General features: G+C 41.5%; 1 protein-coding gene across 6 annotated transcripts in view; it reads right to left on the bottom strand.

Annotated features, from left to right (window-relative positions):
* KCNMA1 (potassium calcium-activated channel subfamily M alpha 1) overlaps window positions 1–26,974 on the bottom strand; it is an 818,234-nt gene that overhangs the window by 310,286 nt on the left and 480,974 nt on the right. For all 6 annotated transcript variants that reach the window (XM_027774363.1, XM_027774362.1, XM_006154895.3 and 3 more), the window contains exons 4-5: window positions 14,241–14,334; window positions 13,344–13,455 (exon numbers count right to left, since the gene is read on the bottom strand). In XM_027774363.1, the coding sequence (XP_027630164.1) occupies window positions 13,344–13,455; window positions 14,241–14,334 (206 nt within the window). The remainder of the gene's footprint in view (window positions 1–13,343; window positions 13,456–14,240; window positions 14,335–26,974) is intronic.

The following is a 26,974-nucleotide window of genomic DNA, read 5'->3' on the forward strand; positions in this document are numbered from 1 at the left end:
AAGGCAGCTCAGGCAAAGAGTCTGAGTCCAATTGGGCTGCTGTAACAAATACCTTACGCTGGGCCATGTATAAGCAACAGAAATTTCTTGCTCACAGTTCTAAAGGTTGAGATGTCCAAGACCAAGACACTGGTGGATTCACTGTGTGGTGAGGGCTTATTCTCTGCTCCATGGATGGTGCCTTGTATCTTCTCATGGTGGGAGAGACTAGTAAGTTCTCTGGGGCAATCTTTTAGAGTACTAATTCCATTCGTGATGGTTCCACCCTCATAAATAATCACCTCCCACACCTACCTCCCAACATCCCTACACTGAGATTAAGTTTCAGTGTACGGCTGTTGTGAGAACAAAAACATTAAAGACTATAGCAGCCCATAATCTCTAAAATACTGTTTCAAGATGGACCAACAGTCACAACATGGATTATTTTGGCTACTTGTATAGAATAGGCCAAGAAGCTCAAAAGACAAACTGGTGATGGGGGAGTCATTTGAAAATTAATAAATTACAGAAATTGTACTAACAACTTTTTTAGGGCCAGCCAGTGGTGTAGAGATTAAGGCAGCTGGATCCCACATGTCCCCCTGTGTGGGTTGAGTCCCAGAACTGGCACCTTGAAAAACACATGGAGCATGTGCATGTGTGCCCCAAATCCTGAGAGGAATTGGGCACATATGAGAGGAAAATGGAAGAAAAAGACTATGGTATGACCCACCCTTTGGGGAAGGGGGATGCTTGGGGATGCTTTCTCTCTTTCTCCCTCTCTCTCTCTCTCTTTCTCATAAGTGTATGTGCCCTACAGCAAACTTTTTAAAAGATGGATTGAGCTACTTTTCTTCCTAACTTCCTTTCTCACCTGGGAGTACCAGTGAAATTCTGCCAATGGGGTCTCTCTGCCTTTTGTCGGAGGATTAGAATAAGAAGGAAGCTGAATTTAGTATTTGATCTGATTAAAAAGACTATTTGACTTACTTTTAAAGTGGAAATATAGTGGCTAGATAAGTTTACAACTTGAGAGCCAGCATAGCATCATATCAAAGAACATGGACCTTGCAGGTAGATTGCCTGAGTCCGAAACTTGGCTCTGCCATTTACTCACCATGTGACTCTCAACAAGTTATTTAACTCTCCAAGTGTGGTTTCCCTTCTATAAAATGGGCCTAAAATAACGGCTATTTCTTAGTATTTTTTGGAAGAGTACCTGAGATGATTATGTATGTTTATATGTACATGTGTTCGTATACACACGTATGTATGTATTATATGAACACACCCAACTTTATTCAGGTTATAGAAGTACTTGTTCTGTCTATCATTCACTGTCCCTGCTCTTTTTATTTTGCATTTTTTATTTCATTTTCTTTTATGCATTCAATCACATTATTTAGCTTTCAAAGTGAATATTTCTCCCTAGTCCAGTTGATAAAACTATAAAATACTTTCAACAGATAATACCTCATTTCTTTGTCACATTAATGCTTTGCCTCCCTATTTTCCTTCTAAATGTCCTTCCTCAGACCCTACTCTTTCACACACACTATATCTGGTATTTATACTCATTTATTGTGTTTCTATATTCTTTAGTCAATCAGTTTCTGTCATAGTGTGTGGACACTTGGTATATATTAAGTAGGGACATACAATGTCTCTCCTTCATGGCCTGGCTTGCTTCACTCTGCCGTAAATCTTCCATATTCTTCCACTTTTTGTCAAAAGCCAGGGTTGTCCCTGCTCTTATAGACACTTGGCCACAGAAGGGAAGTCACTCTCTTTTCTTTATTCATGATTATTATTTTAAATAAAACACAGACTACAGGTAAGTGTTTACATAGAACATTTTGGGCTTCAGAGAATCACAGTGTCAAAGCTGAAGGTGACACCACCTCAGGATATCAAACAGGTGGCCTTCTGGGGGCTCTCAAAGGCCTTCCTTTCCAGACTTCAGGCACTGCATCTGAGAACCCCCTTCTGGGAGAGGCAGGTGGGGGAGGGCTTTGTAGTTATAGCAGTTAAGTCAAGTCATCAGATGCCAAATAGCTCATGGGAATTCAAAGTGAGCCCACCCTACCACTGCTGACTACAAAGGGCCCATCTGAGCAGGAACCAATGTGTTCTCTTCCCCTCTCTGTCTACTTAATCTCATGCCAATCCAGCAAATTCCAAACCATCCTGTAGGGGGAACCAGAGACCTTTCTTTTCAAAGCCCAAAAAACCATTTCAGAGGCGGAGAATAGGGGTGGGCTCCTTTTAACAACATGTAATATCTCTAACAGGAGCTCTGGCAAGTTATGTACTTCTTTAGGATATAGACTTTTTTTAGCAATGTTCCTTTAACGAAAAATCACTTCAAAAAACATGTCAAGCCTATTCTGTATACAGAGTGTCCTGAACGTATAAAAAGTTAAAAAGTCGTGGTGCTTACTATCACAGACAAACATTCTAAGAACAGCTGGTCTAAAAGAACTTTGTACGATGATAGAAATTGTACAGAGAGCCGTTGAGAGCCCCCAGAGGCCACCTGTTTCATCTCCTGAGGTGGCGTCACCTTCAGCTTTGACACTGTGATTCTCTAAATTTGTGGTGTCCAATAGTGTAGCCATGTGGGGCGACTGAATACTTAAAATATAGCCGGTATGACGAGCAAATGAATTTTAAACTCTGTTTAGGTTTGATTCAACTACACTTAAAGAGCCAAGCGTGACGACCAGCCACCATACTGAAAGGTGCAGTCTAGACCAGACAGCCTTGCAACCTCCAGCGTGCTGTGCTCCCTTAGCCAGAAGCATCAGCTCCACCTGGAGCTTGCTGAAATGCAGATCTCTGATCCCACCCTACACCTTCTGAATCAGAAATTGTATTTTAACAAGATTTCTTAGTGCTTCATATGTACTTAGGAAGCACTCTTTGAGAGAAAAAAAGTAACTCCAAACTCATAGTTAGAAGATATATACAAGTGGTTGCCATCCTTGCTAGACTTAAGAGAATTAAAAACTATTCACCTGGAGCCAGCAGGTGGCATGGTGGTTAAGGGTGCTGGACTCCCACATGGCCAACTGTGGTTCAAGTCCCAGAACTGGTGGCTTGATTTCTCTCTCTCTCTCTCTCTCTCTCTCTCTCTCTCTCTCTTTCTCTGGTCAAATTAAAAGAAATAAAGTTTTTTTAAAATTCTTAAAAAAAAAATTAAAAACTGTTCAGCCTACAGCCAGCTAGGCAGCCTAGTGCAATGTCCTATTGAAGTGAAGCTGTGTCCATGTCAGACTCTGGTTCCATTCCCTGAATAAACTACACACTTTGGCTACCTGCCATGATCCTGGCTGGATGGGAAAAGTTGGGGGAGGTAATTACGGCATGAGACTCTATTAAAGGCTCCTATCTTTTTCTCTCTGGCTCTTGTTTTCTCTTTCTCTCTCTGTCACTCTCATATAAAAAATAAACTTAAAAGAACTTTTCAAATTCTGAGCCCAGGTCCCTCCCATATCCAAGTCAGTTTCTGATTTAATTCATGGGAGGTTTGACCTGAATATCAAACATTGTTAAAGACTTCTAGAAGATTCTAAGGATCGATCAAATTTAAGAACCACTCCTGCAGAGCCAAGGACAATGCCACTTGCCCATGAAGATCACCAGAAATTCTTGTTAAAACAGATTGCTTGATCTAATTCACACACTTCTGTGTGTGAGTCTGACTGGATGCTGAGAATCTTCATGTCTACCAAGTTCCCAGTGCTGCTGCTATTGCCGATCTGGGAACCATGCTTTGAAATCCACTGGCCTAGTCATTTTAAAAGCATGGGCTCCAGAATCAGACTGTCCTGGCTTGAGCCCTAGATGCCCACTTACCATCTGGAAAAGACTCTTAACCCCTGAACCTCAACTTCCTAAACTGTAAAATCAGGATAAGAAGACTTACCCATTTGGTTACTGTGAATATTAGCCCAATATTATCATTATTGTAAGAAGATTCACTTGCTCATTCATTCAATAAACATGGACTATGAGTTGGGCACTGGTCTAGGCACTAGGGGCATAGCCAAAAACACAAGGCAGTCAAGATCTCCACCACATTGTCATCGCAACCTGCATTCTTACCTGATAATATAAAAGTAGACTGGGGCCAGCAGGTGACAGTGGTGAAGGCACTGGATTCCCACACGGCCAATGGTGGTTCAAGTCCTGGGCCTGGCAGCCACACCAGGCACATGTGCATGCATGCCCCAAATCCCAGGAGGAGAATGGAGAAGGGACTGAGGTGTGGCCATCGCTCTGGGGGATGATCTCTCACTTCCCCTCTCACTGTCTCTCTCCCACCTCACCACTCCCTTCGGAAGTGCATGTGCCCTGTGGCAAAAGCTTTAAATATATATAGACACACACACACACACACACACACACACGATCGTTTATGCTGCTCTTACTGAACTAATTGTACAAGTAAAGGAGAAAGTCAGAGAGAATTCACTCTAGCTCGAAGGATGGAGAAGCTTTCGTACAGGAGGTATAGCAAGAACTGGGCCTTGGTGCGGAGAGAGATTACAATCTTACAATCTGCAGGAGGCAGGAACTGCTCATGACCAGGCACAGAGAAGATGCAGCAGGGCAGATGCAACTGGCAGTCTGGGGGAGCTGGGGCAGAAGTAGAGGGGAAGGGCGGGCAGGAGTCTGAGAGTTGCCCTGTGTCTGGGTCTGCCCACTAAGGGCTGCCTCCACTCTCTTTTTTAATGTATATATCCCTATACATTGAAAATTACTGATATCAGAAAACTGATGGGGACTGCAAGTGGCATGCTAGTTAGGGTGCTGGACTCCCACATGGCTGACAGTGGTTTGAGTCCCAGACCTGATGGCTTGCTTTCTCTCTTTCTCTCTCTCTCTCTCTCTCTCTCTCTCTCTCTCTCTCTCTCTCTCTCTCTCTCTCTCTCTCTCTCTCTCTCTCTCTCTCTCTCTCTCTCTCTCTCTCTGGTCAAAATAAATAATAATAAATAAATAAAATAAAATAATTTTTTGAAAAAAGAAAACTGAAACCAGTTCATAGCTTTCACTCTCAATTATTCTTATCAAATGGAGAGGCTAGTCACCATAAGGTCTGGTAAGTAATAGAACTGGCCTGACCTCACTGAGGGTAAGATGTGGTTGTGGAGTGGCCCTGGGCTAGACGCTTTTTTGAAAGGAATGAATGACAGAGAGGTCTGAGACTTCAGGCGAACCCCGAAAGGATAACCACTAACAGGGGAAAGTGGAGTTCTGACTTTCCTTTGGAAAAGAACAGCATTACCATCCTTTTGCAATGGTTTTTGTAATGGCAACTTTTCTTCTGCATTTGACATGCATAAATCATAAATCCTGTTTTAATTTGTAAGCTAAAAACAAAACAAATTAAAACAAGAGAGCAAAAGTCCTAAGAGGGTTTTTAGGTGGAAGAGAGAGAGTTGCTGCAGTTGCTGCAGTCACATAGCAGGGGGCACCCAAGCCTCACTGTAAAGTGCTTGAAAACAATGGCTAACAGGTAAGTCTGCCTAGTAGTTCATCTGTTCCCACAAAAAGGAAAAACTCACTACATGGAAGTGAGCGGAGGAAGACAGTCTCAGACTCCAACGAAGCTCTCCCAAGGGCCTCCTCTTATATCATGTCAGAGAACTGCAGGGAGAGAAGGTGTTAGAGGCCCCTGACTGCCTGCTTTAGGACTCCAGGAGCCAGGCAGAGTCACTGGCAGATCTGAAGATGGGCAGGGGCCCTGGCTCTACCTCTTCCTGGAGCTATGACTTTTGTGCAAGCTACTTTATCCTTCTGAACTTCAGTTTTTCTCATTAACCAAAAAAGGAATAATAAAAATATCCCTTGGTAGGCAGAACAATGCCCCCCTCCCAGTGGTCTGCATTAATCTCCAGGAGCTGTAAATATGGTAACTTACAAAGAACGAACCATGGTTGGCTACATGTAGTTCAGTGACATAGCCATTACACCAACTGCTGGTCCCACAACTGATAAATTTATGAAAAGAAAATTTTAAAATAATTTTTGCTCAGCGGGCAAATTGAGGTTGCCAATCAGTTGACCTTGAGATGGGACGATTATCCTGGATTATCCAAGTGGGCCCAATGCAGATGCAAGGGCTTTAAAAATAGAAGAAAAAGGCAGAAAAACAGATCAGAGACAAGGGAGAGGACAGAAACAAGATCAGCATGATACGAAGTGAGGACTTGCCCCGCCGAGGCTGATTTTGATGATGGAGGTATGACCATGAGCTGAGGACGCTGGGTGACCTCTGGAAGCCAGAAAAAGCAATGAAAGAGAATCTTCCTCAGAGCTCCAGCAAGGAGCACAGCCTTGAAGATACCTTTACCCTAGTCCTCAGAGATCCACATTGGACTTGCAGCCTACAGAGCAGGAAGAGAACACATCTGTGTTTTGAGGTGCACTGTTTGTGATCATTCACTACTGCAGAAATAAAGACCAAACACTCTTCTTGCAGGGTTGTGAGGCTGATGGTTGGCACCCAGAAATGACACTTTCTTTTTTCTTTAGAATTATTTTATTTAACATTTATTGATTTGTTTTTTAATTTGACTAGAGAAGAACAGAGAGAGAGAGAGAAAGTAAGAAAGCAAGCTGTCAGGTCTGGGACTCGAACTGTGGTCAGTCATGTGGGAGTCTAGAGCCCTTAACCACCACACCACCTGCCAACCCCGAAAGGACACTTTCTTATCTAGCATGGTATTCTCATCCATGGGCAATGACCACCACCCTCCATGCATAGAAGGCTCCTCTCCCTCGGAAGCCTGCTTCTTCCCATCCTCTATGTGCTAGCCCTTCATCGCCAGCCTCAGCGGAGCCCAGACTCTGGCAGAAGTCTCTCCACATTCTTCCTCCTGCGTGAGCTCTCTCCCTTCTGAACTCCCACAGCCTTTACAGCCTGAACCTCACAATTTCGGCCTTAATTATATAGCTGGTGGTGTTACTTGCTGTTGCTGCATGTGTTTATTTTGGTTCCAAAACTAGATTGAAAGCTTGGTTTTTAACAAGAACTGTGTTTTGTCTTTTTGTTGTTGTTGTTTTAAAGGACCTGTACTTTTTTTTATAATCCTGTTTTTATCACCTTTTGACACAAAAAGGGACTGCTCAGGCCTATATTTGTAAGATACTCTAAGTCACTTTAATTGCTCTGTGACTGGACACTAAGTCATTTTTCTATTTTCTAACAGAGTTTACTGAAGGTTTTAAGGTCTGAGGTCTAAGGCCTGCTCTGACACAGACTAGAGAACCAGGCCTGCAGTTTCCTAATCAGGATTCCAATGTCTCGCTCCTGACCAGCCCAATTTCAATAGTCATAGAGGAAAGGACCGTACTGAGTATCACAGAAAATGAGGAAAGAGGTTATTAAGGCATGGGCTCTTCTTATTCCAGTGCTGAGTACACAGTGGATGCTCATTAAAAATTGGTTAGCCAACTGGCCATTGAGTATTTGCTTATTCTTTCCCTGATCACTTCTATTATTACTATTATTATTATTATTATTATTATTATTATTATTGTTTTCCTATAAGGTACTTGCCAGAGAGAGACAAAGACAGAGAGAGAGAGAGAAAGAGATAGGGAGGGAGGGAAGGAAAGTGAGAAATGAAGCCTCTCGCCCTGGTGGGGGGAAGGTCATGCTGCAATCCCTTGTCTTCTCCTCTCGGGAGGAGTTTCAAGAGGATTTGGGAGCATGCACATGTGCCCAGTAGTTTTCTAATCTCTAGGTCCAGAATCTGAACCGTGCAATTGGCCACATGGGATCTAGTACCTTAACCTCCACTCCACCTGCTCAACCCCTACCCTCTCCTTTTGACCATACAAGATGACTCTCAGCAAAAACACAAACATAGGAATCATTGCCCCTTGACCTAGCATGAGGATATGGTTCCTAAAACAACAAGACAGACAAGTGAATTCTCTCCAGAGTATGTTATTCAAGTCTCAAAATAAGATACATCTCTCATTTCAAGGTACATTTATTTTAGTGAGCTAGGATGAGGATCTTGTAAGGGAAACTAAAATGAATAAGTTGGTGTGTGGGAACAGGAATTAAAATAAGCAGCGACTTGCCGCCTGCAGACATGGATGTCCTCACATCCCGCTGCCTTATTTTTGGTTCATTCTGGTTTGTTCTCTCCTTTGGGGTTTTAAAATATGATCCGTTAGAGAGGCCAGGGATAATGGCTTCTGTTCACTAAGCTCGTACTAACTACACGGTACTTTACTCACTTTACCTTCTTACCCATTAGGACCCCAAGAGGTGGGTGTTACTGTTATCTCCGTTGTACAGATGACAAAATGGAGCCTGAGACAGGTAAATGATCGTGTGCAACGTGGCACGCTAACACACGACTGAATTAAGTTGGGGACTGAGTCTGTTGAGCCCAGATCTTGGCTCTGATCCATTCCTCTCTAGTACGGGAGGATGTGCAGAAGGCCTCAGGTTGTCTCTCCTACAATCAGGGCAGATCCCCAAGCTGCTGAGGCACACCAAGACTCAGGAGACACCCTGCTAGCTCTTTGTGTTCCCGGGTCCTCATGGCATTTCTAGAAACTGGAGGTGGGCAAGGAGGAGTGGGAACAGGAGACATGAAATGTTGGTTCTTAAATTAAGATCTCTTCTCCACCCTTCCTGCCCAAAGTGAAGCCCTTTATGAGTAAGAAGTGATGGAGGGATGCCAGCATAAAGCTGCAAACTCATCTCAGCCATTTCTCACTTAGTCCTCAAAACTCACGGTCTTCCAAGGGCAAGGACAGAGGCAGAGGGCAGAGTGAGAGCATGACCTTCAAGTCAGACCAAGTTTGGGGGAAATCGCTCTGCCCATCACTCCCAGCCTATGTCACCTTGGACAAGAGTGTTAAATGAGAAAAATGAGTGCAAAATGAGAAAAAAAATCATTCCTACCTCAAGGGTTTGCTCTGAGGACTGAATTCATATAAGCACAGGGTAGAACCTGAATACGTTATCATACGGTTATGAATACATTATTAAATGCACTAAAATGATAAATGCAATAAAGTAAATCTATACTGTACTGTAAACATGCAACTATAACCATCCTCTTATCAAAGAGAAGTCAAGTGAAAACTCATGACCATGGTGTCAGCCACGATGCAGCCTTCCTCCCTCAGCAAGGCTCAGAAAGTCTCTGCAGAACTGAGGTAGACTTGGGTTTCCTGCACATAATAGGTACTCAATAAATACCATTCAATTAATGGACAAACTGAGGCATGTTTTAGGTCATAGTCTTTGGAAGGGCAACCACAGTTGGTATAAAAATGAATTTCATCAAAAATTCAGGTGGTCCTTATCTATTTCTTTTTCTATTTTTTTCTCCTCTCCCCCCTTTTTTAATCCCAAACCTCACCCAGTAAAGACAGTTCCTTTCCATTTTCCAGAACAGGTGCACTGCCTGAATTGCTCCCATTTATTGGGATTGTTCCTCCTCTTTTATAAGCCATTCCCCATGGGACCATTTATTTCATCTCTGACAGCTCATGAGTACAATAATTATTTCACAATGTAGTAGCTTATGTATTAAATCAGACGTGGTAACCTTCGTGAAATATTATAATACTGAACTCTCTTGTATAACAGGCACATCAATTTTTATGTCACCCAGGAGATTAGTTACCAAAGAACACAAAAGCATTATACATATCAAGGTATTTTCTTCTGCAAGAAGTGAAGTTTTATTTTTAAAATTGTTGTTTTTATTTATTTATTTATTTATTTATTTATTTATTTTTAGAGATGTTTGTTACAGGGCATGTGCATTTGCTGGAAAGACAGAATGTGAGAAATCACCCTCGGGGGATGGCCATACCACAATCCCTTCTCATCCATTCTCCTCTTGGGATTTTGGGCATGCATGCCGACACACCTGGCATGTTTTAAACCGCCAAGTCCAGGAGTCAAACCATAGATGATTGGGTGGGAGTCCAGTAACATAAGCATTATGCCATCTGCTGGTCTCAAATTGTTGTTATTATTATAATAGCTTCATAGCCTAAAGATTATTGGTCTATGTTTTCAGTCTCAATTGCACTTTCCAACATACTTCGCAATTTACTTATTTATTAGGTTCATGGTTTCCTGTTCTCCCCACTGCACTGTAAAAAGGCAGGACTCTCTCTATTTTCTTTGTTTTGTTCACCAATTTTCTAGAACACTTCCTGGCACAAAAGAGGTGCTCAATAAATACTGTTCAATTAATAGACAAATCGAAGAATGTTTTAGGGCATTTTTAAAAAAAAACAGTCAAAATTGATGCAAGATAACTCTCATTAGATATTCAGATGAGCCTCATTTATGTTCTTGTCTAGTCTTTTTCTTCCCCTCTTTCTGTTCACACCAATAGATTTTCACTACATCAGAAGACACCTCCAAAAATCAAGGTTAAATCATCCACAGAAAGGCCATGGATTTAAAAGCATTCAAGTACTTCCGATACCAAGAAGTCGTAGGGTACATTTAATTTACAATGTGGAGTCTTGGCTCCACACTTTCACCTGAGCCTTGCAGGGCCCTCTGCAATCATGCAGGACTACATGAGAAATGTGGCAAGTGATTTGGTCCAAACTCCTCATTTTTCAGATGGGAAAACTGAGGGTCCGGGAAAGTGAAGTGACTGTTTACGTGCATGCAGTAATTAAAGCACCATCTGAAAAATAAGCCAAATACTTTCCCCTCCTTTCCCTATCTACCTTTGGGGGAGTTTTGGTATGTGTGTGTGTATGTCCATTAGTATGTATTTGAACTCTTGGCAACATCATTTTTTTCAAAGATTTTTGCTGTAGGGCACGTGCACTTGCCAGAGAAACAGGGAAAGACAGAAAGACAGAAAGTGAGAAATCACCCCCCAGGGGGGATGGTCACGCTGCAATCCCTTCTCCTCCATTCTCCTCTCAGAATTTTGGCCATGCACACACACACACACCTGGCATGAGTTTAAGCCACCAGGTCCAGGACTCAGACCATGGTCAACTGTCTGGGAGTACAACATTGTAACCATTACGCCATCTGCTGGTCCCAGCAACACAGTGTTTTAAAAAGAGCTCCAGTTTAGGAACCAGCAGTTAGCATAATGGCTATGTCACTGGACTCCCACGTAGTCAACCACGGTTCGCGTCCCGGACCCGGTGGCTTAAAATTCACACCGGGCGCGTGTGCGTGCGTGCCCAAGATCCCAAGAGGAGAATGGAGGAGAAGGGATTGTGGTGTGACCATCCCCCCTGGGGGGTGATTTCTCACTTTCTGTCTCTATGTCTCTCTCTCTGTCTGTCTGGCGAGCGCACGCGCCTCTCTCTCTGTCTGTCTGGCGAGCGCACGCGGCCGATAACGAAAACCCCTCTAAAAAAAAAAAAGAGCTCCAGTTAATAGCTAATTCATAATTATGATTCAGTTAATTTCACTAACTTCCCAGTCCTCCCCAACAACCTAGACCCAAAATGTCCCATTATGACTCAAAAGTGTTAAGGCTTTTTGAGCTGAAAGAACATTAGAGATCATCTAGCCCAACCATTATTTTACTGAGGAAAAATAACAGTCTGAGTAAAGAAAAAGCAAGCTTCCAAGCTACACAATCAGTTAGCTATGCTGAGGCAGATAGTACTTTTGTCATCCAGGCTCGCAGGTTACAACCAGGACACTTCTGACATCTGTGTGTCTCTAATGGTCTCATCATGGGGGTAGAAAACCCAATCTTAGCACGTGCATATGTCAGATCAAGAATGAAAACTTTTCAGGACCAGCAGTGGGCATAATGGCTATGTCACTGGACTCCCAAGTAGTCGACTGCAGTTCGCATCCCAGATCCAGTGGCTTAAACTCACACCGGGTGTGTGTGCGTGCATGCCCAAGATCTCAAGAGGAGACTGGAGGAGAAAGGATTGTAGTGTGGCCAACCTCCCTAGAGGGTGATTTCTCGCTTTCTGTCTCTCTGTCTCTCTCTGTCTTTCTGATGGGTGCACGCACCCTATACTGCAGGGTGCACGCACCTGATAACAAAAACCTTAAAAAAAAAAAAAAGAAAGAAAGAAAAGATCAAATTGTAGTACAATGTGATTATTTGATACAATTTCTGGTGCAAACACCATGACCTCTAGAACACTATAGTATGTGCACATCCATGTTTGTTGTGGAATAAACATGAAAGATAGGGAAGCCTGTTGCTGCTGGGCATCTCAGGGGAAAAGCGAGGATGGATGAAAGGGGAAGAGATGGGGGCTGACAGGTGACATGGTAGTTGAGGTGCTGGACTCCCACATGGCTGACCACAGTTTGAATACAGGACTTAGCAGTTTGCTTTCTCACTTTCTCTCTCTGTCTCTCTCTGGTCAAGTTAAAAAATATATGTAACAATAATAAACCAAAGTAAGTAACTCTTTAAAAAGAAAGGGGAAGAGATGATTCATAATTTTTTATACATCGTCAAATGTTTTCACTGATTACAGCAGACATATTGGGAAAAAAAACGAAGTTAAATCAAAAAAAAAAAATCCTAAAAGATCAAAGGAATCCACAGATAGTCCTCCAAGTCCTGTTTTGGTCTCTTTTCTTTCCCCAGTAGACTGTGTCAGCAAGAGCACTCTGACTTCAGGGAAAAAATTAAGCAACACAGCAAAAAAGAGCCTTGCAACTGCCTCTGTAAGTGCTTAGCTTCCATGACATCCTCTTATCAAGTTACCTTTCCCACCAACTTGTCTGAGTCCTGGTACAGGAAGTGAGTTGTGGAGCAGACACAGGAAGTAGACTGGCAAGTAAAACACCAACAAAATTGTCCCTTAACACAGGAAAAAACCTGAGACTCCTGAAACGTGAGTAATTTCAGAAGCTGTCCTTTGCCCTGATCCACAGAGGTGCTTTTGTAACTATAAATAGACCATGCAAGACCCACTCTTTATAAAAGCAGACAGACACTAACTTTGGCAGGCAGGCCTTCTGGGGCACCTGAAACAGTCACTTGGAAAGTTGGCCTTGTCCCCATGGGTTTCTTTATCCAGTCTTTACTCCATGTTCCTGAATACAAAGTGACAGAACCAAGCATGTAGAGGTCCTATCTGTAACAGTGATGACCACTGAGCTATAACAATGACAAAACTGTATTACTTGAAGCACTAATATGCAAATCTTCTGAGTTAGTGATTAAAAAATAAAGAAAGAAAGAAAGAAAAACAAACTTGCCACCATCAACTTCTAAAACTCTAAGAGAGTATTTCACATTAATACACAAAACTGTGTGGAGACAGCCCAGCTCCTGTTAACCCTAGATTTTATATTCAGCCACAGCTTAGGAATCAGTAGGAAAAGGGAAGAGAGATTGACTTACCAAGCCAACTTCTGTTTAAGTACACAGACACAAACACTGGGGGAACCGTGAAGAAATCTACTACAGAGTTCACTTCCAGCCAGAACCACAGCTTATCGTTGGCTGCAATAAACTGCGGGGAAAAAAGAAATAAGAGAGAAAAAAAATGGGAAGCATGGTGTCAACATTTAGTCCATACTCTTTTGCCAAAGGGTAAATTCTAGGTTTTCATCAAGGTCTGGAGGAAGACATTTTGTTGTTCTCTCATCTATATAAATCACACGTTTATTTTGTTAGCAACACAACCTTTTCTAACGAGTGACTATATGCTACAGTATCCCCGGAGAGAGATGAAGCAGTATATTTTTCTGTGGTTTCCAACAGTCATAACAAAAGAGTGATCCCACCTTCATTCGACTCTCTAATGTGAATATCACTGTATGCCACAGCATCTTTCATAAACAGGGTCTAATATAAGCCCTCTCAACCTCAAATCCTGCCACTCTGCTTTCCTGATTCATTCTCGCAAGTGCTCTGTTGGGGCTCAGCTAACTGAGTACTGCTACACATAGTTTTAAGTGCGGAGTTGTTTTATTTTTTCCCTATTTAATTTTTAAAGGAACAATGCATGCATGTTTGAATAAAGTCATGAGAAATAGTCGGTCAGTGGAGGTATCATCATTATTTCAACCCCCGTTTCCTCTCCTGGAAATGAAACTAACAAGTATTTCAGAAAATTCTTAGTCAGGGCAGGGCTCTCTCAGAGACTGAAAATCAGAATGCAGGTATGTCGTCTCTCCTGAGAATACTGGGCTTCATCTTGCCGGCGACAGCAGATGCTGAATGGGGAAGATCCCCAGGTATGAAATGGGCATGCCCCATTGTGATACTGCACTGAGCCATGCTGCTCAAACTTACCCGCAAGCCAAAGTAGAGAAGGAAGAACACGTTGAAAGCCATGTCGATCTGTAATGTGAAATCTTTGTAGAAATTCTGGCAGGATTCTATTGGGCTATTAGACAGGAAGAAGAAAAAGCAAGAGGTAAATGAAAAGCATCATCAACTCTTCCACAACGCTGAGAGGTAGTGGTACTCAGGGTAGAAGATGAAATGAATGTTCATAAAATAAAACATTGGGTATTTCTACCCCCTCTTATCATCAAGCAAGCATTGCCAAGGGCTCTTTCCATTCAACCATTCAGTGTTTTGTTCTTTTATTTGTTTATCTTTGTAATTATATGTACACATTATTTTATTGTCATTCAACAACGGAACTAAGAATCTAAAGAGGATCATGCAGACACCTTGGAGGAAAGACAAGCAGGAGAGACCACCAAAAATCCTTTTTCATATTAACCCTTAAAGAACTGACTTCTTTCTTTTAGTAGATACATACCAAAGGTTAAAAAAATGTCCCTCACACCCTCCAGCACATTGGAAGTGGAACCCATTTTCAATTAAATAAAGTAGCCATGTTTGGGACCTTTTAAAAGCCATTAGTTGATTAATAAATAAAGGACCCAGGAGTATCTCACGAAAGCTGTGGAAGAGAGGATCCTGGCTGATGTTCTGGCTACACTAAGTATGGACTTTCTGTGCAGTAGTCTGATCTGGGGATAGAGGATTGCCCAACCAGCAAATTCGAGACCATTAAACCAAAATGTTGAAGCAGTACTCTAAGGGTTAATTTTTTTTTTCATGCAGGTTAATTGGCTTTGTGTATGTGTTCAGCAGCCAGTGCGAGCCCCCAGCACACTCTACTTTGTTTAAGAGTAGGCAATTCAAAAGGGTACTACTATACAAACTGGTACAAGGCTCCTGTGTGCTTCCCCATGTCAAACTGATCACAGGATCAGTATGAAAGTCCAGCGGTTTGGGCTGAGTGGGAAGCACGAAAGCCTCCTAAGCATCTCAAAGCTGTGAATGAAAATTCATAGTCTACTGTTATCATCAACAAATGGTAACATTCAGGCCAGGAACATAAAAAAAGGTGAGAGAAGATGGGGAGAAGCAAAATACTTTCCCAGGATGGGAAGGAAGTGGACCTCCTCCCTCCAGGGGAGTAGTGCTTAAGAAGTGCAAGATGAAGGATTTCCGAGTATCACTGCTTTGGAAATCACTGAATGCAATACCAGTTAGTATAGTGGTACTTCTGTACAGACAATGCTTGGCTATTCAACAAGCGGGGATCTGTGCAGAATGAGAATGCCGGGCCCACCCAGAGCACAGTAAATCAGTCTGGGAATCTCCCATCATGTTACATGCACTGGATTCTTCATCTCTACTACAAGTCACACATGCCCTTTGTCATCTCCCATATCACAAATATGTAGAAAAACCTCCAGACAAGCATTACCAGTAACCTACATTTGCATTTATATACTAAGCACACTGAACAAAAACAACACTGAAAAACATTCCATTTACAAAAGAAATGACAACTACGACGTTTCCACTAAGGTAAGGAAATGGGAAGAAAGACAGTCCAGAATTTGGTCAGTCTAATGCTGAAAGGAGGCAGGAGCAAAAGAAGGTAACATCATAACCTACCCAGGATAAATGGGCTCTACCCATTCTCTCTACTCATTCTCCTACACATGTATACTAACTTACATGGAAAACAAAAACAAACAGGCCTACAGGTGGAAAATGACACTTCTGCAATTCTCAGGCCATGGTGGTGTTTTGTTTTGTTTTAAGAACAAGATCCACAAGGTTTACAGGTATCAGAATTCCTAGCCATACTAGTTGCAGCAAAAAGAAGTACATGAACTAGGTTGACCAGAAATCTACCATAGAGTCCTGGGTTGAGGAGACAATGTATCTTTGTGCTATGGAAGACATCAGTAAATTAAGTTATTAAAAGAATGAAGGAGGGGGCAGGAAATGGTGTACTGGTTAAGGTGTTGGACTCCCACACAGCTGACTGGTTTGAGTTCTGAACTCAGCGGCTTGAAACTCACACTGGATGCATGTGCATTTGCCCAAAATCCTAAGAGGAGAATAGAGGAGAAGGGGTCATGGTATGGCCATCCCCACAGAGGGTGACTGTTCACTTTCCATTTTTCTGTCACTTTCCATTTCTCTGTCAGTCACTTTCTGTCTTTCTAGTGAATGCACACACTCAATGGCAAAACTCTATCTCAAATAAATAAATAGATAGATAAATAAATGGGGTGTGTTTGTATGTGTGTGTGTGTGTGTGTGTGTGTGTGTGAGTGAGTGTGAGAACAAGTAAGCAAGGATGGAGAGGTCTGTAGGCAAATATTATATTGACATGCTGGGACCAGTAGTTGGCATAATGGCTATGTCGCTGGACTCCCATGTAGTTGGCCGTGGTTTGAGTCCTGAATCCAGTGGCTTAAATCCATGTTGGGCGCGTGTGTGTGTGCCCAAGATCCCAAGAGGAAAATGGAGGAGAAGGGATTGTGATGTGGCCATCCCCCCTGGGGGGGGGGGATTTCTCACTTTCTGTTTCTCTGTCTCTCTCTGTCTTTTGGCCTGCGCACATGCCCTATAGCAAAAACCTCTCCAAAAAAAATATTATATTGACATGCTCACATGTTCACTTGTGTCAACAGGGACTTAGCTATGTGTTAAAATTTGTATTCATCAAAATTGATGTATATGCAGTCAAGAAGAGAGAGAGAAGGCCTTTGTTTCCAAGTTTCAAGAAAAACTTACCACTTCACCAAGGCTAAACAATTACTGTTGCCCTCACAATTGTTGGTAGAGTTACTGGCACACTTAGCGTAAGAGTTCCCTAACTCCTACTAATTCTATGGCTTCTGTGGTTAGTTTGGTGGTAACCTTGAAATATGCTTGATTGGAAAAGTACTTGCTAGGCTGTGGTAGAGATAGGTTGGGCGAAATGTTAGCTCAATGCCATTGAGGATATTTTGGTTCAATATATGGTTGTCGGAAACATGATGACATACTTTTTCTATGCTTTTCTATGCAAAAATGAGTCATGACTTTTCTGACAACCCAGTAAATGAAAACAGATATTCAAAAGAGCACAAAGAAATCAGGCTATCGCAACTTTTCCTTCCTGGTCATTTCTCTTGTTGTCTTCTACAGTGTTGACTCCCATGGGCAACAATGAGAGGTTTTCAAGCTCAAAGATACTGTGTTGAAAAACATATCTCAATAACACTTTTGATTTACAGAAAACCATACTGAAACCATAGCAGACCATTTCTCCAGTCTTTCTTTCAAAAATTTGGAAGCGAGTTCATTATTGTTGCATTCGCATTCCTTGAGTCCTAGACTTTGAGCTGAGATAATACTGGAAGTAAATCATGTTGTTGCTGGTGCAGGTGTTTTTTTCTTCCAGCTGACCTCACAGGTAACGTGAGTACACCCAGACAATACAAAGGAGAGGGGAGGGGAGGAGGAGGAGAAGGAAACTCTGAGACAAAAGAGGGCCAGGTCCTGGGACCAGGCAGGACCAGAGTGACCAGGAAATGCATTTTATTTTCCTTATAGTTATTTCCTGCTTGCCATGAAAGCCCAGGATAAATGTTCTGCCTGGTTTTTTCAAGTGGCAGCAGAACTGTGTATCAGGAACCCCTTGGAGATAAATCCTCCAGTGCCTATAGTTCATGCAATCAGAAACCACAGGGTAGAGAGTCTAAAGCCCCATTATTTCATTCTCCATATGGAAGCAACCCATGGAGAAGTTCATTGATCTTTCCAAATGAGAATATATAATTCAATGACAAAAGGGTTGGCCATATCAACCAGGATTTATTTTCTTCCCAAAGAGACTTCATTTTAATGATTAATGCTCATTTCAGGATGGAGAATGAAACACAAACTCCTCTTCCTTCTTGTGTAAAGTAGGAGTTTCCTTGTTTAGATATCAGAAGTTTCAATAGCTAGCCAAAAACATAAAGTGCTTAAAAAGAAAAGAAAAGAAAACTACAAAGGAAAGTAATTCTGGATCACACACTGCAATTTAGATGACTGTTGTAATGAGGCATGCCCACATTGAAAAGGCTTTACATGGGCATAAGTTGTCAGTAGGAGAAAAAATGTAGAGTTTTAAAAACTGAAGGGACACTATTTCTGACTCGAATAGTAGAAAACCAACTTACCCTAAATTGTCTGTGTTTACTTAACGATGTAATAATGAAAAAGCACAAGGTAGCTGGTAAGCTAACAGTTCATTCCTAGGCTCCCACAGTCCATGGATTGAGTGTGCTACTAAAACTTTGGGCAATGTCAGTATTTTGACCAAGACTCTATGGTTGGTACACCTTTAAAAAAAAAAAAAAACCCTCAGTAAAGTATAAATGTTACAGTACAGTATAAATGTTTGGTGTAGGATGGAGGCCGAAGTATGAATTCCTATTTACTCTTGATCAGCAAGTATATCCTCAGTATTTATGTCTCCAAAGAGGAAAATGATATTTACCCAAGGTGGGAAATACACTTTTTATTTAGCATATAACAATATAATTTCCAAAAAAGGCCCATGAGCAGGCAGGTCAAACAGACTTTCCTGAAGACTGACTTAGGAACTGGTCTTTTCAAAGCATGAGGCAAGTGACAGCTGTCCAGGTTTTCTTTAAAAGGGAAGGAGGTTAGGGACCAGCAGTTAGTGTAATGGCTATGTCGCTGGACTCCAACGTAGTCGACTATGGTTCAAGTCCCGGACCTGGTGGCTTAAAACTGACGCCAGGCACGTGTGCGTGCGTGCCCAAGATTCTGAGAGGAGAATGGAGGAGAAGGGATTGCGGTGTGGCCATCCCTCCAGGGGGGTGATTTCTCACTTTCTGTCTCTCTGTCTCTCTCTGTCTATCTGGCAAGTGCACGCGCCCTATAGCAAAAACCTCTCCAAAAAAAAGGAAGGAGGTTAAAGACAAAATCTCACTGTTAGCAGTGGTCCCCCATCTCCTAGAGGGAAGTATTAGCCCTTCTTCTCAGCCTCTAAACCTCCCCGTGTCTTCTGAAGACTGTTTCCTTATCTTCCTGAGTTTGTCTGCTCAAACGTGTGAAGCTATGTCTCCAAGACATGGGGTTCTCAAACTGAAAAAAGTTTGGTTTGGAAGACTTTGGTAAAACCTTGCTGGGCCACACCCCCAAGAGTTTCTGATTTAGTAGATCTGGGTGGGGAGATGGAGAATTTTCTTTTCTTTTCTTTTTTTTAAATTAATTTTTAAAATTACTAGTCATACATTAAATCACTATACATCATTTAGATTGTGAAGAGACTTTACCCAGCATGATATACACCTCAATCCAGCCCAGTCGAGACTATTATACACATCCTTGTCAACAGATAAAAAACCTTATCTGTGTCCTACAAGTGTCTGGGAATTTGCTTTTCTAACAAGTTCCTAGATGGTGATGATGCTGCTCATCCAGGGACCTCAGTTTGAGAACCACTGTTCCTGAAGAACCTTCTTGCAGCTACGCACTAATTACAGGTGCCACTACTTGAGAAGATTCTTTTTCAGACCTGAACAGGGATGATTAAGCGCTGGAGCCCGCCCCCAGATAACCAGCTGCGTACCACTTAACTAATTGCTGAGATCAAGGGGTTGAATAGATATTTTCAGTTTCAGATGTGAACAAGGGAAAAAAAATTGAAAAGATACAGGGAAGTAATTACAATGCCACTGTGCAAGCGTCACCAGTGGACGTTCCGATTAACAATCAGAGAATACCTGTGGAGCACACTTTTAGTTCAAAACTAAAAGGGAAAATGACACAGTGTAGATGAGGAGGAGTTACAGAGACCATCATTTATAAAGGATAGAGAAATGTTAAGCAGCTTAGGAACAATAACAAACATGGAGATAATTTAATGGAAAAGGGAATGTCTGAGGAACAAAACAGCACTTTGTGAAATCATTTCCAGCATTCAAATTCTTCTCACTCTTGTGGCTAGTCCCTTTTTAAATTGAATGGAGCCCTCTCAATTCCCACCAGGATTATGGACCACCATAGTTCAGGCCCACAGCACTGCAAACATAAATCAATTCAGTAAGCTTAATGATTCCAGACTCTTCTCAGAGTCTCACCTCTGCAATGTTGCCAGCTTAATTTAATTAAAAGATGTCATTCATCCACCATCATGGCTTCCTCCTATCTCAGATGTCAACTGTAAGCCTGACAATGAAGAGTCTCCCAAAACTAGCCTTGCCCCCACATCTCCCAAGTTGTCTTCTACTGTGCTTCAGCCCAAACTGTTACCAGGAACTGGTGCCCTCATGATTTCACACTGTGACCCATGCATTCACAATTCTGAACCTATGCTTTTGCAGCAGCCTCTTCAAATGCGGGTCTCTGTGTTGGTACCGTAGGCAGACTTCAAGGCCAACATAAAACTTGGCTCACCAAGTTACTCATGCCCTCATGGACCTCCCTCATCTCTGAATTACTACAGTCTTGGGAGCAAGGAATTCTGTCTCATTATGTTCATATTCAATTCTTCAATTCCATTCAATAATACCTAACAAATATACATTCCATTGCATTTGGTCCTCACAAAATGGCAGAATAACTATTTTGTTAAAATGCTCATTCACAGAAAGGCAGGCAGAGGCTGATTCAAGATCATGTAGCTAAGTGGTAGAGAACAGAGACCCAGTGGCCTCACTACCAAACCACCTGGCCTCTCTAGATGGATAGCAAACTTCTTGGAGAGAAAAAAGAAACATGAGACATAGTCTCTGCTACCTATGAATCCTTGCACAGAGCTCATGCAAAACCATTGGGAACTGATTGATTGATGGAGGTAATCAAAGTACCATAGAAAAACTTTCACGTGTCAAGTAGTCTGGGAAAATTCAGAGGAAGTGGATCTGCCTAACCTGTACCTAAACTTGCTCTGTGACTGTTAAGTGGGACATTAATGATCCCTAGATGAACTTCCTGGGACCATATGGTATCGTGGCATGATAGAGACTGGTCCCATCTGCTGAGGGTAAGTTCTTCTGATTACAGAGAAACAGCCTTTAGTTACCCATCTCTTAAGGGGTTGGGGAGCATAGCAGGTGGCATGGAGGTTTAGGTGGCTGGATCCCACATGGTCAACTTTGTGGTTTGAATCCCAGACCCGACAGCTTGAAAATCATGCCAAGTACATGTGCATGTGTGCCTAAAGTCCCAAGAGGAGAATAAAGGAAAAGAGGGAGATTTCTCACTTTCTCTCTCTCCCACCTCCTGGCAAGCTCAATCACCCTATAGCAAGTGAAAAATAAATAAATAAAATAGGGGCCAGTAGGTGGTGTAGTGGTTAAGACACTGGATTCCCACATGGCCAAGTAGAGTTCAAGTCCTGGACCCAGAGTTCTGAAACTCACACCAGAAATGGGTGTATGCATGCCCAACATCTCAGGAGGAGGATGGAACAGAAGGAATTGTGGCTTGGATGTCCTTCCATGAGCTGATTTCTCAGTTTTTCTCTCACTGTCTCTCCAACATGCACACACACCCTATAGCAAAAAATTCCCCTAAAAATAAGTTAATTAAATTAATTCATTTCAAAAGATGTAATATCTTCAAGATGCTTCAATTTTCACTTACCCTCTCTTATTCTGGAAGAAAAATAATGAATATAATAAAATTTAGATACTTCAAACATTTCTAACTATAGACTGGACAATAAGCTTTGAATCTCATTTAATGTAATTAAAATAAAAAAAAAAGATGACATCATATAGATAGGGATTCTATGGAACCTATCTACCATCCAGAGAGAGTAGATCTAACCAGTTTTAAGTTTTTCTCATAATATTTGGATATACAGATAAAATAAGTGCCTAAGTTCCCCTGTCTATAGACTAGAAATAAAAGCACCTCACTAGCCAGAATAGAATAAAACTAATATAAAAAGAGACACAAGTCTGTGCAGTATATTCAAAAGTAGAAATCAATTTCATTATTCATATAATTTTAGGTCTCAGAAAAATATCTTGCAAACTAATGCGATAATGGGTTTAGTGTGAATGACATGATTTATCATTGAGAAAGCAGTAGTCTTTATAAAGGACACCATCTCCTAAACTGGACAGCCCTGCAGGACTTCCCAGGTCCTGAATCATCCACATTGAAAGCTTTGTGACTTTTTGCTTTATTTAGTCCCTCCCCCTACCCGTTTTAATTACCTCAACAGCATTGTGTACTTGAAATTTTATCTTTTTTTTTTTAATAGAGAGATTTTTGCTATAGGGCATGTGCACTCACTAGAGAGACAGAAGTGAGACATCACCGCCCATCCCTACCCCCAGGGAAGTGGCCAAGCTGCAATCCCCTCTCTTCCATTATCCTCCCAGGAACTTGGGCATGCACACAGGCACCTGCAGCGTGTTTTAAGCTGCCAGGTCCAAGACATGAATACGGCTGACTATATGGGAGTCCACCGATGTCATCACGTCTTCATCTGCTGGTCCCAAGAATTTATCTTTTCAATACTGAATTTTTTGCTGTTTACACTGGACAGGGCAAATATTCAATAATGATACAGTTTGTATCCATTTTACCGAACATAATTAAGCCTCTTCCATTGACTAGCATATGACTTTCTTCCAAAACATCTCAGGGTAATTACCTTCTAAGACACTGTTATCCTTGATGGGTGGGTTAAATCACGCATGTTAAATCACGAATTACTACTACTGATAATTACATCAAAATGGGCCCCTTTTAAGCTAAAACCCATTTTTAGACCTCTCAATGGTTCTAATGTGACTAGAAAATCTTTTATGTTGCTCTACAGTATTGATCTTTCATGATTCCAAGCCACTTGGTTAAATGGCTTTATTGGGAAGTCCTCAGTTAGGGGTTTGTATCGATGAGCCTATCAATTTCCATGACAGCAACAGGCTTCTTATTATGCCTCTGCTCAATAGAGAAGATGGGTTCCAATTGCCTTGATTGTGTGTGTGTGTGCGTGTGTGTTTGAGAGACAGAGAGGTTAGGACCATGCTGAAATTAATTTAAGCATATTAAGAGATGATATAGAAATCCTCCCTACTCTTTGGAATCCTGTGTGCTATGTACTCCTGAATTTTGAGTAATTTTGGTGAATTCTGGAATGATAGTAGCAGACTTCAAAGCGGTTGTATGGCTCAGGGTGTCTGCCTGAATAAGTTATTCTCCAGGATGAAGCATTCTTCTAGGCGACAAAGGAAATGACACAGATTGCTGATGAAGAGAACAAAATATGTCAGTGCCTCATACACTGAATTTCTCAATAAAGCACACAGATCATTTGCTTTTGGGAAACTCAGGTGGTGAGAATGAGACCCTCTGCCACTTTCTTACGGAGCTCTTCTAAATTTTTGTTCAAGATTTCGGTATCTTATCTGAGCCTAGATTCTCTGTCCTCCTCTTTATTTTGTATTGTTTTACCCACAAAGCACCTAGATAAACCCATCAAAAGAAAAACATGGGCATTATAAGTTGACTTCAACAGTGGTTCACAGTTACATGGTTCTGGAACTCAATGGAAGAGTTCAAATTTCAGCTTTATTACTTCCTAGTTCATAACTTTGGGCAAATAATTAGACCTCCAAGTCTCGGTTTTCTCATCTGTAAATTAGAAGCAATGATACAAATTTCAAAGACTACTACAGAGGTCAAATAATATGACTATGCATTCAATAAGTGACACATTTATTGGGTTGTTGGAAAAGTCATGATGCACTTTTGCATAGAAAAACATAAGAAAAAATGTCATGACTTTCCTAACAACCTAATATAAAACCAAAAAAAAAGTTATGACTTTTCTGACTACCTAATATAAAACTAAGGTAATAACCATAGTGATAACTATTTATAAAAAAATGCTCCCAAAAGGCAAATAATCCAAATGAACAAAAACTGGTTGAATGAAATATTTCTGTGTTTTATTTTTCCATATGTATCTGCTCTATTGACACAAGATCAGGTGTTGAAATGTAATTCAAATGCCTAACAGAATGTATGGTAAACTATTGTGAGGAAACCTCACTAAGAGCTGATATGATTCTATATATTAGAATATTAACTTTGGATAATATCAAAGAAGAAACACCAGGAAAAGTATATTTCCATGAAGGCATAAATACTAAATAAGTAACCAAGATTTCTTGATAGAGAAAGCCATGAGTCACTGTAATGAGTGGCCACAGGAGGTTGTTTTCCTTTCCCTTTCCCCAGGTCTTTAGCAGAGAGGGCTTCATTTGCCTGGTTGGCTTAGCATGGATCTGGAGGAGAGGCAGAGTGATGAACCAGTCATATGTCTTCTAAATATCCCTTCCAATTCTACTTCCGTTAGAGTAAGCACTGCTTCCCTGTCGGACTCCAGAATGATATCCAAGACAACCTACCCACTAATGCTTGTTTTCTCCAGACAACAATTATTTCAATCACAGTTGTTAACAGAGTAGAATTAATGTTCATATTTGCCAGCAACTTTTATGTAATAAATCAGAGTGAAGATACTACATGAAACAGTCTTGCCAAATAAGCATTGCTTAATTTAGTTTTCACTAAATTGTCTCAGAAATCATGACTGACCATTTCATACTTGCTGTTTTCTTGCCTCCACCGATTATAGCTAGCTTTTCTTTCGTAAACTCTTGTTTAACATAGTAGAGGGAGGGGAGGAAGTATAATACAAATAAAACTTAATGCTCACACATACACACCAGAAAACAGATGGAAAATTATACAGGGCATGGTCAATAAATCATGTACTAGTATAGGGTGGGCACATACACACATACACACACACACATGCACGCACACACATATCCACACAAATGTATGCTGCTCCAACACTAACACATGCTCTCTGCCCACCCCCAACACCCCAGGGACAATCTACAGAGCAGAACATACTGGTGAGGTGATTAGAAATAGGACAAAGAAGGAAAAAAGCCCCAGGTCTGAATAGAAAGCTGGGATCCCAGACACATAGATAGTCATTGGGGAACAGAGGTATCCTATCCTCTGGAGCCATACTCCTCTCACACCTACAGAAATCTGTATCTTCGGAAGCAAGAATAGAAGATGCATCCAGCCACCACATTCTGCTTCTGATGCCTTTTTTTCTGGATATTAAATATTGTCACACAGGTGTTAAGAGGCCCATAAACAATCACCTCTAGCCAATAATAACTAATAGCTCCTAGAGAGTGGGGTGCAAAGGCTGGTGTTGACATTCCTGTGGAAGCAGCCTCGGCACAGTTTTGAGGCAATTCAGCACCAAGGCTTCCCAGATAAGAAGCCCTCATAGTTACACAGAAAATGGCAGAGGCTCCTAAGGAGACAGGTTGGGATTTCCTCATCATAACAAGCTTTCGAATCATTATAGGGTTTCTTTGGGCTGAGAACAGACTTCAGAATTTTCCTGAGATTTCTCTAGATGTTTGTTCTGGACTCAGGGCATTTGCTGGTCACTTGACTTTTTTTTTTTTTTTACTTACTTTATGCCCTATGCCCTATGCCCTATGCTTCCTTCCCTTGTCCTCCTCCCTGGCCTTAACATAATCCTGATACACATGGACAGGCTGACCTTGGCATGTCACCTTGCTATGAGTCTACCTGCAAGAACTCAGTGTGAGCAAGCCAAAAACACCAACTCTGCAGCGAGACCCACCCTGTTGGAGTTTCAGACAGGCTGTCTAACTAGATGGGTGAGGAGAATGCATGAGACAGATCCTTTTCCTGTTGTCTTCTACAAACTCCAAGATCCAGCCAGTAACCTAAGGGACTTACTACAGCTCTAACCCTCTGGCCACATCCGGGCTTGAGCAGAATGGCACAAAGTGCCCTCAGTAATCCATTCAAGTTGTACACTAACAAATAATATGATGTTCCTGCCTGGTACTGATCTTAGGAGGCCTGAAAGCATCTGAGAAAAATCAAAATTGTGCTCAAAGAAACAGTTGTTCCATTTATCTGCTGTTTCACTTTGAAGACTAGAAAACAATGTCACATGACCAATATATTCATCGCAAAGACATCAGTTTGTTACAAGTTTACACATTTAATAAATAATGCTAGAGGACAATTATAATAGCTTTGTTTCTGACATCTCGAGGTTGTTTTTTGTTGCTGTTGAGGATTTTCTTTTTAAGAAGACACAGAGAAAGACCTGGTACAAGTCTTTCTGACATCTGGCATAGAAAACAATTATACCTTTATTGCATAAGGAAATAAAATCGCTGTGTCTTAGCTCTGTCTTTGGCTGACAGCTGAAGCATGGAAGTGCTGTTAGTATTCCTATTTAGGAGTTTTGTGGAGAGAACAGCAGCCTCACAGCCAAAAAGGAGAGGCTGAGATGTTGCTGATTAGAAATTAGGAGTCTGCTGAGTACAAGGCTGGAGTCATCCCGCAGGAATGTCATAAAGCAACCTGGACAGTTAAGACCAACACCACCGTGCCAAATCAGGTGTGATGAGTTACCTTTAGAAACAAATTGTTATCATTAGTGGGGCAAATGGTAATGACTTCTTAAACCCTGTGATTATACTATCATATCTTCGAGTATACACTTTTTTTTATGAATTCATGAAAATACCCTTCTTAACTGCTGGAACATTTCTTTTCCTTCCTTTTTTTTTTCTTTCTCTCTTGCTTCTTCTGGTTAACATTTGAAATCATTTGTTTATCAAAATTAATTTTGTACCGCTCAAGCCTCAGAAACAAAA

This window comes from Tupaia chinensis, unplaced genomic scaffold (assembly GCF_000334495.1).
Source record: "Tupaia chinensis unplaced genomic scaffold, TupChi_1.0 Scaffold000424_1, whole genome shotgun sequence".
In the NCBI taxonomy this organism is placed as follows: Eukaryota; Metazoa; Chordata; class Mammalia; order Scandentia; family Tupaiidae; genus Tupaia; species Tupaia belangeri.